This window comes from Triticum aestivum, chromosome 1B, assembly GCF_018294505.1.
Source record: "Triticum aestivum cultivar Chinese Spring chromosome 1B, IWGSC CS RefSeq v2.1, whole genome shotgun sequence".
NCBI classification, from domain to species: Eukaryota; Viridiplantae; Streptophyta; class Magnoliopsida; order Poales; family Poaceae; genus Triticum; species Triticum aestivum.
Genome location: NC_057795.1, coordinates 679848572 through 679863191, shown reverse-complemented (window position 1 = coordinate 679863191; position 14620 = coordinate 679848572). Strand labels below are relative to the sequence as shown.

The 14620-nt window shown below is 45.5% G+C and overlaps 1 protein-coding gene and 1 pseudogene across 1 annotated transcript; one reads left to right on the top strand and one right to left on the bottom strand.

Annotated features, from left to right (window-relative positions):
- Positions 1–3204: 3204 nt before the first annotated feature.
- LOC123151420 (uncharacterized) lies at positions 3205–3343 on the bottom strand (annotated as a pseudogene).
- A 7565-nt stretch (positions 3344–10908) lies between these two features.
- Positions 10909–14229, top strand: LOC123100470 (stomatin-like protein 2, mitochondrial). Its single transcript, XM_044522403.1, has 7 exons — positions 10909–11372; positions 11447–11596; positions 11689–11746; positions 11845–11931; positions 13393–13484; positions 13585–13644; positions 13753–14229. Exons 1-7 carry the CDS (start codon positions 10980–10982, stop codon positions 13930–13932), a joined length of 1020 nt encoding a protein of 339 aa, XP_044378338.1. The 5' UTR covers positions 10909–10979; the 3' UTR covers positions 13933–14229.
- The last annotated feature ends 391 nt before the right edge of the window (positions 14230–14620 follow it).

Here is a 14620-nt window from a genome sequence, read left to right as displayed (position 1 = left end):
AGTGGTGTATTTTTACTGTGAGAGAAGTATGCCATCTTTAATTCTCTTCACTTCTACTCCAAAGAAATAATGAAGATCACCCAAATCCTTGAGGGAAAATTCCAACTTTAAATCCTTAAGCAAGCAAGTATTAGATTCTGCACTTGAACTAGCAACAATTATATCATCAACATAGACAAGCACAAAAATAGTAGCACTCCCTTTTCTAAAAAAGAACAATGAGGTATCTGCCTTGGATGGTATGAACCCAAGGTGTTGCAACTGCATACTCAACCTGGAATACCAAGCTCTTGGTGCTTGTTTTAAGCCATATAATGCTTTATCCAACTTACAGACATACTGTGGTGTGTTGTGATCCTCATAAGCTGGTGGTTGCCTCATGAACACTTCTTCCTCAAGAACACCAAGAAGAAACGCGTTCTGAACATCTAGCTGTCTTAAGCTCCAACCTCTGGAAATAGCAATAGACAAGACAAGTCGAATAGTAGCAGACTTAACAAGAGGACTAAAAGTATCTTCATAATCAATTCCAAATCTCTATTTAAAGCCTTTAGCAACTAATCCGGCCTTATATCTGTCTATGCTTCCATCAGACTTTCTTTTTATCTTGTATACCCACTTACAATCAATAATATTGTCTCCATCTTTTGGTGGTACCAAGTGCCAAGTTTTGATTTTCATAAGTGCATCATATTCATGGTCCATAGCTTCTTTCCAATCCTTATTAGCAAGAGCATCATGCAAATGAATTGGTTCACCAGTAGTAGTAAGAAAGGCTCATTTGATTTTGTCATACCTAATTGTACCATCATTGTACTGTTTTTCTTTCACAATACCTGACCAATACCTTGTTTGCCGGAGAGAGGGCGTAGAAGACACGGGAGGAGCCGCTGTGGATGGTTGCACAGAAGATCCTGGTAAAACCTCATCTGCCATAGAGGATCCCGCCGGCTCCCGACCCGATGCAGGGAACAAATCAGCCAGCTCCTGATCCGAGGTGGATCCTGGCGTCTGGACAGCCGCGGGCTCAGGCGCGCACCCGCGCGCGACCACTGTGGGTCTAGGCACGCGCCCGCGGTTGGCCGCTGTCGGGGCCTGCGGCGACGTGTTAACAGGGGATTCGCCCCCTCCCGCACCTGCGTTGGCGACTGAATCGGAGCAAGGAGGCGTGGCGCGAGGCGATACGGCGGGGCTAGTGGGCTCCACCCTAGCGGCGCGGTCGGCCACAGGCCCACGTGAGGCCAGGCCCACGGGCGAATCTCCATGGGATCGTGTGCTGACAGTAGCAGCAGGCTGCGCGCGCGAATCCGCCTGGGATCGCGTGCTGTCAGCCGAATCAGCAGCGTATTCCGCGCATGTTCTGTCTATTTCCTCACACATAAAATGACAGTTCAAATTAGCACAAATATCAGCCGAATCAGAATTTCCTTGGGATTTTTGCACATGATCAAGTTTAGTTAATTCTCCCCCGTGATCAGAAGGTGCAGTAGGATCTGGTAGAAGTGCTATTTCAGCACGAAGTAAAGCTCCCGCATTAGGTTGAAGTTTGGCAAAAGGAAAGAGCGTTTCATCAAAAAAACATCACGTGAAATATAGATGCGTCCAGTGGATATTTCAAGACATTTATACCCTTTATGAAGGTTGCTATAACCAAGGAAGACACACTGAGTGGATCGGAATTCAAGCTTGTGGTGATTGTATGGACGCAAATTGGGGTAGCAAGCACACCCAAATATTTTATGGTAGTTATAGTCAGGTTTTTGATGATACAAACGCTCTAATGGAGTTGAGTTGCCAATGACTTGCCTGGGAAGCCTATTGATGAGATAAGTGGCGGTAATAAAAGCTTCATCCCAATATTTGAGAGGCATGAAGGCATGAGCTAAGAGAGAAAGGCCAACTTCAACTATGTGGCGATGTTTGCGCTCAGCAGAGCCATTCTGCTGATGGGCATGGGGACATGACACATGATGCTCAATCCCAATGCTACGGAAGAAGGAGTTGAGTTTCTCATACTCCCTTCCCTAGTCACTTTGGACTGAAAGAATCTTTCGATCAAATTGTCGTTCAACAAGTTTTTGGAACTCTTGGAAGATAGAAAAAACTTCAGATTTATATTTAAGCAAATAAATCCAAGTAAACTTGCTGTAATCATCAATGAAACTGACATAATATTTTTTTCTTCCAAAGGAATCTCGGGCATGGCCCCAAACATCACTGAAAATAAGCTCTAAAGGAGCATGAGACACACTATGAGACTTAGGATAGGGAAGCTGATGACTCTTAGCACATTGGCAAGCTTCACAAACAGACTCACTAATGGAACTATGTGACAAAGGAAGATTGTCTTTATTGACTACTTGTTTGACGATGACCGATGATGGATGTCCTAAGCGTTGATGCCACCTTTCCAGGGAGGGTTTGATGACGGTGTAGACTTGACGACACCGACGACTAAGTGCTCAGGATGTGATGGGGTAGAGGCCCCCAATGCATCTACCGTGATGGAGGAGTTCCCTCGTTGCCCGATCCTTAATGAAAAAATAACGACGGTGAGTTTCAAAAAAGACATTATTATCGGTGGCTAGACGATACATGGATGCAAGGTTTTTATCGGCTTGTGAAACATGAAGGACATCCTTAAGAACAAGATCACGTTTAAGGTTAGGGGAATTAATTGAAGCTTGACCAATGGGGAAAATATCCATACCTCATCCGCTTGCGGTGTGGATCTGATCAGCGCCGTGGTACCTCTCGTGATGAGCAAGCAGCTCTAGTTCATTGGTAACGTGGTCAGTGGCGCCAGAATCAACGTACCAGACGCCGTCGCCTCCCTGTTCACGCATGGCAGCAGCAACATGGCGAGCATCACGTACAAAGTTCTCGTCAAAGCAATGCCAGCAGTCCAGAACCTCATGGCCAGACTTCTTGCAGAGCTGGCAGCGCGGGCGAGGGCGAGCGGAAGGGGGCGGCGACCATTGTTGGAGTTGAAGCCGCAGCCGTTGTTGTTGTTGGAGTTGTAGCCGCCCCCATTGGTGTAGCCGTAGGCGCCACCAGAGCGAGCATCGTCGCCTTGATGGGCACCGCGTCCGCGGCCACCGCCACGATTCTGCCCCTGGTGACCGCGCCCACGGCTGCGGCCACGGGACGCGGAGTTAGCGGACGACTGCCGAAGATCGCCGCCATGAAGGAGGGTGAGGCGGGCATCAAAACTGAGGAGATGTATGTACAACTCCTGGACGGTGATGGGTTCCACACGAGCGGTGAGTGCAGAAACTACCGGATTGTACTCCATGTCCAAACCAGCGAGGATCTTGGAGACGATTTCCGGATCGGAGAGAGCCGCGATAGTTCACGCGACTTCATCAATAAGGCTCTTGATCCTGCCAAGATAGTCATGTTGGGGAACGTAGCAGAAATTCAAAAATTTTCCTACGAATCACCAAGATCTATCTATGGAGAGACCAGCAACGAGTAGAAGGGGAGTGCATCTACATACCCTTGTAGATCGCTAAGCGGAAGCGTTCAAGTGAACGGGGTTGATGGAGTCGTACTCGTCGTGATTCAGATCACCGATGATCTAGTGCCGAACGGACGGCACCTCCGCGTTCAACAGACGTACAGCTCGACGATGTCTCCCACGCCTTGATCCAGCAAGGAGAGAGGGAGAGGTTGAGGAAGACTCCATCCAACAGCAGCACAACGGCGTGATGGTGATGGAGGAGCGTGGCAATCCTGCAGGGCTTCGCCGAGCACCTACGGGAGAGGAGATGTGTCACGGGAGGGAGAGGGAGGCAACCAAAGGCCTTAGGTATGATTGCTCCTCCTTTTCCCCACTATATATAGGGCCAAGGGAGAGGGGAAGGGCGCAGCCTTGCCCCCTCCTCCAAGGAAGGGGTGCGGCTAAGGATGGGGAGGAGTCCATCCTCCCCAAGGCACCTCGGAGGTGCCTTCCCCCTTTAGGACTCTTCCCTCTCCAAGTTTCCTTGCGCATGGGCCTCTTGGGGCTGGTGCCCTTGGCCCATGTAGGCCAAGGCGCACCCCCTACAGCCCATGTGCCCCCCCGGGGCAGGTGGCCCCACCCGGTGGGCCCCCGGGACCCTTCCGGTGGCCCCGGTACAATACCGATGACCCCGAAACTTGTCCCGATGGCCGAAACAGGACTTCCTATATATAAATCTTTACCTCCGGACCATTCCGGAACTCCTCGTGACGTCCGGGATCTCATCCGGGACTCCGAACAACATTCGGTAACCACATACAAGCTTCCTTTATAACCCTAGCGTCATCGAACCTTAAGTGTGTAGACCCTACGGGTTCGGGAGACATGCAGACATGACCGAGACGTTCTCCGGTCAATAACCAACAGCGGGATCTGGATACCCATGATGGCTCCCACATGTTCCACGATGATCTCATCGGATGAACCACGATGTCAAGGACTCAATCGATCCCGTATTCAATTCCCTTTGTCTAGCGGTATTTTACTTGCCCGAGATTCGATCGTCGGTATCCAATACCTTGTTCAATCTCGTTATCGGCAAGTCACTTTACTCGTTCCGTAACACATCATCCCGTGATCAACTCCTTGGTCACATTGCGCATATGATGATGTCCTACCGAGTGGGCCCAGAGATACCTCTCCGTTTACACGGAGTGACAAATCCCAGTCTCGATCCGCATAAAACAATAGATACTTTCGGAGATACCTGTAGTGCACCTTTATAGTCACCCAGTTACGTTGTGACGTTTGATACACCCAAAGCACTCCTACGGTATCCAGGAGTTATACGATCTCATGGTCAAAGGAAGAGATACTTGACATTCGCAAAGCTCTAGCAAATGAACTACTCGATCTTTTGTGCTAGTCTTAGGATTGGGTCTTGTCCATCACATCATTCTCCTAATGATGTGATCCCGTTATCAATGACATCCAATGTCCATAGCCAGGAAACCATGACTATCTGTTGATCACAACGAGCTAGTCAACTAGAGGCTCACTAGGGACTTATTGTGGTCTATGTATTCACACGTGTATTACGATTTCCGGATAATACAGTTATAGCATGAATAAAAGACAATTATCATGAACAAGGAAATATAATAATAATACTTTTATTATTGCCTCTAGGGCATATTTCCAACAAGTCAGACATGGTCATGTTACCTTTTTTCAGGTTGGTCAGCTCGATGCGGGTGTTGATGGCTTGGGCTTGACTCTGGGCAGTGAACATGGCATGGATGGTGCTCCAAACTTCGGCCGGCGTCTGTAGCATCACGACCTGAGCGAGGATATCGCGGGAAAGAGATCCCATCAAATACCCTTGAAGTTGTTGCTGTTGGGCGTGCCAGAGGGATCGGGCGTAGTTGAAGACTTGTTCTTCCTTGCCGTCCTTGGTCACGGTGAGGGTGGCCGGCGGTGGCGGGCTCGTCCTGTCGAGGTGGTGTTCCATCTGAGCGCCTTTGATCTGAGGCAGCACAATGGCCTTCCATAGCAGGAAGTTTCCCCTCGTGAACTTCTCCTGTGGTGGCGATCCGAGAGACCCGGCGGTGGTGGAGGTGGAGGAAGACGATGCGAAGGCAGAGGATGACGAGGTGGTGAGCGCGCCGGACGTGCTAGACAACAATGCGGCAGCGGTGGTCGACATGATCTCGGTCGCAGGAGGAAGATAGGTATAGTTTTGGGAGGTAGCTAGATGCGATCTATGATCTATGAGGAAGAGGCTCTGACTACCATGTAAAATATGTTGGAAGCATTGAACCCTTTGTCTCGGGCCACATTGGTATATATTGGGCACAAGCCTTGGCGTACAAGTTGTGGAGAGATCGATCGAGAAATCGTTACAGAAGATACATGAGATAACGCTATGAGGGAGAGAAGAAGAGATAGATCAGGAGCACAAGTTTAAATGACAAAACCTATCTCTATACAACTATTCTAACACAGGCTAGCGCACTCTTCATAGAAAGATGAGGTTGCTCACCGTGTGTGGTGGACAACTACACCTAGTGGCCTTTGTATCTCATAGTTTACTTTAATAAACTAGGTAATTGCCCGTGCATTGCAACGGGTATATCTGTTATAATAGTTGAATACCAAGACCAATCTTGTCTTCATCTTTTTCTTTTTCTTTCACCCACTATCTTCATTTCTCCGCCTACTCAATCCAAGCTCGCCACCTTAGTCAATGATGCATCTCGCTCATAATCTATCCCTCCACCCCTACTCAAACGTACACTTTAATTTTCTAAGGATGACAATGCCTCATATTTTGCTTCTATTATTGGGCATCCAACCAATTCATGTCGCCGTATTACCACAAGACTATAGGTGCATTATATTGGCCACCACATTAGAGGGAAATAATGTCATGGAAATCGATCAATCATAGTCACATGACAAACCGAGTTCTAATATAGCTTTTGAGCCATTTATTTTTCATATACATTTACTGTAATCAAGTAAGAATAATTAAATAGTGGTTCCTTTTTTAGCAGAAATGTATTCAACATTGTGAGGATCGATGGCAAGGAACTTTGACCCTTATTACCTAAGATCTACCCTACGGGCCTTAAGATATTCAAATACAATGTTGTGTCATTGCTTAAGATATTCTTTGTAGTACACTTTATCCAAATACAATAGTATGCAATTTAACAATGAATTTTTTTACCAAAAAATTGAACAAAGCTTGTTAAAATCATTTTCATGAACCAAATAGATGCATACTCATCTTATAGTACAAGGAAATTTTGAATTAGGCATTTCTTATAAATTTACAAGTACACTGAAAAGTTCCCGCTGATCACAAAGTTGTTGTGCCGGCGAAGCTCCTCCAGTTTTGGGCTCGCTACCGATGATGCAAAGGTTATCCCTCTCTCCATATTTCATAAACATAATTATGTAGAGATCATGCTTAGCTTCTTCAAATGCTTGCACTAATTAGAATGAGAATTTGTAAAGAAATGTCCAAGTCTTGGATTTAACCATGCTACATGCACGGAAGAGTGAAATTTCTCTGTCGCATCAATCATACATGCATATGTTTTTCAATTAAAAACACAAAAAAACTTATCTTGTTGCCGGAGGTGAACCCTTGTTTCCTGTTGATTGCCATCTCGGAGGAGTTCCATACAATTGCATGAAACAACATGAGATTCTTCACTGAACTTATGCGCTAGTTGTGGTGCAAGAGTCATGGCACATTCCCTGCTGCAGAAAATATGAAGCATAGTGATCCATTTTCTATTGATCGCGGTGCAGTGGACGACACGTTCCGTAGTGCCCCAGCGTTAGGAGGGAGATCGGGAGGAGAGTTGGGGAGAAGATTTTTACTGCATGCAGGAGCTGCACGATTTCCTTGGTTGTGTCCGCATGAGATCCTGGTAAACATCACAAAGCTTTCGCCGCGTCACGACCTCAGGCTACCAGCCAAGGGAGACCTCTAGGTGGAAGAGGCACCGGCCATTCACAATTTGATCCACAAGAGTTAGTAGTTCCTCCATGCGAAGCACCAACCACAAAAAAAAGGAACAAAGATAATTCACACTCTAAAGGAAGCACGCACCAAACTCAACAGGATCCGACTGAATTCTTCGTAATGACAGCCTAGTGCACGTCGACATACTTGATGCAGTCTGCAACCTCCTCGATCTGTGGAAGAGCCACGACGATCTGCTCTAGCGCCAACGCCGGCCGCCTCCTTGAGGCCTTCATCCGCACTCCCTTTACGCGCGGGGCCGGGCGCCTCCTTGAGGCCTTCATCCGCACTCCCCTTTACGCGTGGTTTGCTTCTAGGATGTTCTTGACACGCTCGAGCATGACGTTCCCGAGACGTCGCTCATTGTCCGCCTCCACGACAGGACCGACATGCGTCTGTGGTAAGATCCCGTATTATGTCGCACCACTTCGTCCATCCCTCCCCTCACGATATATTCCACCCTTCCACCAATTTTCTCCCCTCTTGGTTTTCCATAAAAAGAAATAATTTTTACCTGGCCGGACTAACCCAATCTTTGGTAACACAATCAATTTGCATGTGGTAATCAATCTCTTCTTTGGTAACGCAAATCACGCAATAAATTTATGTATGCTATAATGGCCCTCCCTCGTCTCTCGTATTTTCCATCCATGCGCTGCAATCTACGTGACAAGGGAGAAAATTGATTGAAAGAAGGAAGGAAATTGATGACCGTTTCACTGAAATAAGGAAGGAGAGATTGATCACCATTTGATTGAAAAAAGGAAAGAGTTTGATGACCATCATGAAGAATTGATTGCGTCTGGTTACCTTACGTGATGTGGATAAAACTGGGAACCGGCAGGGAGAAAACAGGTGGAGGGGGGAAAGAAAATCGCTACAGGGGAGCGTACGAGAGGTTGGACGAAGAGCGGGCGACGTAAGAGGGGAAACGGAACGCTCTGTTTCTTTTAGGTAGCAGAGAAGAGATAGGTATGTTTCTCAAAAAAATAAATTATGACAATCTCATCCAAACAATTTAAACTAAGATGATGTAAAAACAGAAGCATGGATATGCACGTCGTTTTAACAAGTACTCCTACTAGATATTATAATTTTACCGAGTGATCACCAAAATAATGGTGTTGCTTTCCTGCATGAATTTAATTTGATAAGAGAGAAAGAGAAACGAAAACCTAAGTGTACGTATCCATACACGCCCGAAGCTCTTGAGAAAGTAGATCGTTAGGCCCTTCACCCTTGACTCCTATAAATACTTGTAATAGTATCACTAGTAGAAAACGGGCCTTTAGTGCCGGTTCTAAAGCCCCCCCCCCCTTTAGTCCCGGTTGTGTTACGAACCGGGACTAAAGGCCCTCCACGTGGCTGCTGTCTGGAGCTCGACCTTTAGTCCTGGTTGGTAACACCAAACGGGACTAAAGGATTTTTTTTGAATTTTTTTTTCGATTTTCAAATTTCTAAATTATTTGTGTTTAATCTCTAATCATCCCTCATCACTGCTCAATTTAATCTCTAATCTCTAATCACCCCTCATCATTTCAAATTGTCTAACTTCCCGGCTGGTCACCCATCCTCTCACTGCTCTAGTCTGAGCACACTTAACTTTCGAGTGCCATTCCCCCTTGTTTCCAAGTCTGCACTTGTTGTTTTCCTAACAATAGTAAAATGTCAATCATATTAACCCTTACGAGTTGAAGTTGAGCATGAGGTCACATGTTACACCGTTTGAGTTTGAAACTATTATTCCTAAAACCAATAATTATTTAGTAACACTAGTATTTCTTGATTAAGTAGTTTGATCATAGTTTGACCATAGTTTGACCACAATTTGACCATAGTTTGACCACAGTTTGACCAGATTTGACCAAAATTCAAAAAAACTGAAATAATTATTTAGTAAAACTTATATTCTTGAATAATTATTTAGCAACACTAACATTTCTTGAATAAGTAGTTTGATCATAGTTTGACCACAGTTTGACAAGATTTGACCAAAATTCAAAAAAACTGAAATAATTATTTAGTAACACTAATATCCTTGAATAATTATTTACTAACACTAATATTTCTTGAATAAGTAGTTTGACCACAGTTTGACCAAAATTCAAAAAAACTGAAATTTGAGCATAACTTTTTTTCCTTTTAGAATTTGAGGATTATAAAAAATTGCAATACGGCCTATGGCGGTCAAAATCGGATGCGAATTTTGCGCTGAACATTTTGATATATTATACGTTTTTTCCGACATTCTATGCAAAAGATATAGGCGTTTTACTTTTTCATCACATGTTTTTGCAAAACGTGTCCAAATTTATGTTTTTTAATTTTCCTAACTAGTAGATCTAGTAACATAACTACATCTCGAAGGATTTTAATTTTTGAAGTTTTTATCATTTTCTTTTATTTTTTTCAAAACTAAAATGGCGATACACGGGGAGGGGGGGGCGTAGAGTTTGAACCCCTTTACTCCCGGTTTGAGACACGAACCGAGACTAAAGAGTGTCTAAATAACGAACCGGGACTAAAGGGCATCACACCCTTTAGTCTCGTGTCTCAAATCGGGACTAAAGGTCTAGTCTTTAGTCCTATACCTTTAGTCCCGGTTTGAGATACGAACCGGGACTAAAGGGCATCGCACCCTTTAGTCCCATCTTTGAGACACGAACCGGGACTAAAGGGCATCGCACCCTTTAGTCCCAATTCGTGTGTCAAACCGGGACTAAAGGTCTAATATTTAGTCCCGGTTTGAGATACGAACCGGGACTAAAGAGCATCGCACCTTTTAGTCTCGGTTCGTGTCTCAAACCGGGACTAAAGGGCATCGCACCCTTTAGTCCCGGTTCGTGTCTCGATCCAGGACTAAAGGTCCCATTTGAACCGGGACTAATGCCTTTCCGACGCTCTAGCCGCTCGAACTCGTAATGTAACCGGGACTAACGTGTACATTAAGAATGGTCGAAAGCCCTGTTTTTTACTAGTGTATTCAGAGTTGGATTTGCCATGAAACAAAATTACTAGAAAACTAAGAACTGAACAAATTATCAACATATAGACTGAGACAAAAGGATGGATCGATCTCCTCACTGTTTGGCCTCCAAGCTGTGCGACAGCGTCGAAGAATCGGTCCCGGAGGTAGGACTTGGGTCGATGAGGAACCACCTGGACGAGGCCGAGTTGCCAGCAAAGGCGGCAAGCCAGAAACGAATGCATTATGGCACACGGCGGAGACAAGAATCGCAAGCGCGCAATGTTTGCGAGCGGCAAGAGCGACGAAACGATCCGCGTGTGGTCTGCGGCCGTGCGACGCACGTTTTACTATCCCTAGCAATCAACACTTTGGGCCTAGCCCATCTCGATCACTCCATTCATTTTTTCCGGCCGGAGCCCCGAAAAGGAGCGTGATAGTATCGTGCCTGGAAACCGATCGAGGCTTAGATAAATAGAGAGAGGGAGAGAAAAGATAGGAGAAAAGAGAAGAGACAGATAAACCCTATTACGATGGCGATGTCAACGGCGACCCGGATGATGCGCCTTCACGCGCGCCGCTCCTCCGCCTTCTGCCTCCTCCGCTCCAGCCGCCCGGACCCGCCGCAGCTGCAGGGCCTAGGGTCCAGCTGCCGCTGGTACAGGGGAGCCACCGCGGCGGTCGGCCCGCTGTCGACCCCTGTGAACCTGGGCGTGAGCATCGTGCCGGAGAGGAAGGTGTTCGTGGTGGAGCGCTTAGGCATGTACCACAAGTCTCTCTCCTCGGGGATTCACTTCCTCGTGCCCGGCATCGACCGCATCGCCTACGTCCACTCGCTCGAGGAGGAGGCCATCCAAATCCCGGACAACCCTGCCATCACAAAGGATGGCACCTTGATCCAGATCGGAGGAGTGCTCCATGTCAAGGTCATCTCTAACCCCTAAACCCTAGGAAGCTTGCTTAGCTTACAAACTGAATCGATTGAAATTGGCTTGTGCAGATTGCCGATCCCTTCCTTGCTTCCTACGCCATAGAGAACCCCATCTATGCAGTCACCCATCTCGCGGAGTTTGTTGCAGGCAGTGAAATTTGCAAGATTACCCTTGACAAGACTTTTAAGGAAAGAGACACGCTCAACCACAACATCATGGTACCTACTACTATCACACCTCTCTCTCTCGTAAATGTCATGGTCCTACAACTCATCTAACAAATTGTTTTGTCTTGTTTCTCTATCTGCAGAAGTCAATCAATTACGCATCATGCGAGTGGGGTGTCAAATGCCTCAAATACAACATACGTATGGTTTTTCCTTTTCATCGTGTGAATGGGGTGTCAAATGTCGTAATACGGCATCTCTATTCCATTACTAATAAACTACAAACTGTCCACTTTTAGGCATTACTCCAACAGAGGGAGCTAAGAAAGCCATGGAGATGCAGCTTGAAGCAGAATCTATGATGGAAAGGGTGAAGAAAGCAAAGGGTACGTGACATCTCTTTGGCTCTGTTTTATCATCTTGCTCTGAACATTGCCAAATTTCTTGCTGCTGCCCTGCTCAGCTTGTGAAAATACTACACTTCTTGTACTGCTACATGCATAATACTCCCTCCGTCCCAAAATTCTTGTCTTATATTTGTCTAATCTAAGACAAGAATTTTTGGACGGAGGGAGTATGAGGAAATCATGTTCTTCTGCCTTATGGTATACATACAGTATTCTAACATTAGTTAATGTCAATGTCTAACCATACATGTAGCATTATCTTTTTATTATGGTGACAGAACTATGACTTTCACTTGTAAACATGCTGTCGGGCACACCACCCGGACCATGAAACCTGATCGCCTCCTGTGGAAGTGGACTTCGAGCGGATTTTACTCTGTGAAATCCTGCTATCAGGTCACCTTCCAGGGTTCGACCCACAACAGCTCCTGGAAGTTCTGGGCGTCCCCTCATGTGCGCTTCTTCCACTGGCTTGCTGATCAGGATCGGTGTTGGATGACCACCGACCTCCTTGCGCGCCGCGGCCTCCAGCCCCACACCTCGTGCCTCCTCTGCTGCTAGAGCCCCGAGAGATGTACCACCTACTGCTCTGTTGCCTGTTTTACAGACAGGTTTGGCACGAGATACTCGCCTGGCTCCGCATGTCTTGCACGCCGCGGAACCATGATGCTTCCCTTCTGAACTGGTGGCGCGCTTCTAAACAGCGCACCCTGAAACCCATGCGGAAAGGCCTCGCCTCCATTGCCTTGCTCACCCATGGATGATCTGGAAACTCTGTAACGACTATGTCTTAGAGGGCGCCCAACCTTCAGTCAGCAACCTTGTTGCTAAAGGATGAGGCGACGCTTTGGGCTAGGGCTGGCACTTCCAGGCTTTGCGACACTCTGCCCCAGACCTGGGATGTACATTAATTTTTCTGCATTTTTCACTCCCTGTACATCTTAGGAGGATTGTAATTTGAATTGTGCCTTTTCAATGAAAAGAAACGCAGAAGTCTCTTTGCGTTTTCTCAAAGATAATAATAATAATAATGCATCATGTATTTGTTCTGAATATCTCTCTGTTTTGGATGTATTTTTCCTCATTTGAGGAGATTGAATCTGAAGCAGTTATACATAAGGGAACTTATATTATGTCTCGCAGATCGCTCACTCAACACGCAAGTTTTAGATACATACATCTTATGGTTATGAATTTCAGGAAACATCAAGTATAGTCACCCCTGCATTTTAGCAGAAATATTCAGTTCTACTGTTCATAGTATTACATGAAGAACTGTTCGGATTACAGTGACCCAGTTCACAAACTGAATATCGTTTTGTTTCTAGTATTACTTGCTTGAATTTATTGTGATTGTACCCCCTCTTGTCTTGTGAATCTGAAAGTGTTGCATCTTGGGCAGTTGGGCTTATGCTTGTTGTTTTTCAATGTGGATATCAGGTGAAGGTGAAGCGATTCTTGCCAGGTTTGAAGCGACAGTTAGAGGGATAGTAATGGATCCAGAGTCATTTAAAACTGAAGGCAGCACAGAGGTATCACATTTTTCTTGTAAAATCTTAATGAAGCAGGATTTTTACCGTCACTTTTCCTCTCGCCTAACGAAACATAAATTGTTGCATCTAATTTGTATAGGCTGCCCGCTTGAAGGTCGCTGAAGAATACATGGAAGTATTTTCAAAACTAGCTAAAAATGTGAGACGAAAGTTGAATCATAAATATACGATTCTTAGTGTTATTGCTACTTTATTTTGTCTGATAAACATGATGGACACTGATGCATGCGGGCTTTTCAAACTGTAGATGAAGACGATGCTTCTTCCGAGAGTCCCAGGCAATTGGGGGGCAATAATTGCTCAGTCCCAGCCTGCAGTTTTGCCAGAAGACCTCGATGATCTGTCTCGTAAGATGCCATCCATCAGTGACATGGGCGGCGTCCTGTCAGATGACAAGGATCCACTGCCACACCCCAAGCAAAAGTAGCTGGAAATCTTGGTGCCGATAACTAACTTGCTGTATGTAATGCAACTGGATCAGCAAGGATGGTTTTTGAGTCTGGAAGTTAAGATTTCCATTTTACGTGCTGATGGGGCCAGGATGAAACACTTTGTTACCTAGTTGAGAACAAACCTTTGTGTATATTAATCGATGGTGCTACATGTAGAAGACATCCCAACACAAGTATCAACCGCTCGTCGTGACTTTTATTTCATGAGATTTTGTTGGTGTATAAGGGATGACACAAGTTTAAACGGAAGTAAATTTACTTGCTGTTGCAAACGTATAATTCTTTTCGGCCTGATATATCTGATACTATCTCATATGTGAATTGCTAATGCTGTGTTAGCTTTAGATTTGCATAAGTAGAGTTTATTTATATGTTTGATTCAGAGTTCTTTTTTATGAATAGTTTTTGTTTTGCCAAAAAAATTGAACTGACAATTCTCAGAACCGCTTTAAAGGTCATCAATCTTGTATGCTTAAAATTAAGAATCGTGAATAATGTAGAGATATTCTATTTTTTCTTGTTCTGTTGGGAGTATGTGCTCACACATTCCAAAAGTGAGGTGCCTGTTCTTGGCTGCTCCTCGGCCGATGCGACATTGGAAAAGTGCAGTGTTTGTTCTTGGCCGCTCCTTTGCCGATGCATTGGGTGTGACAATTGTGCTTA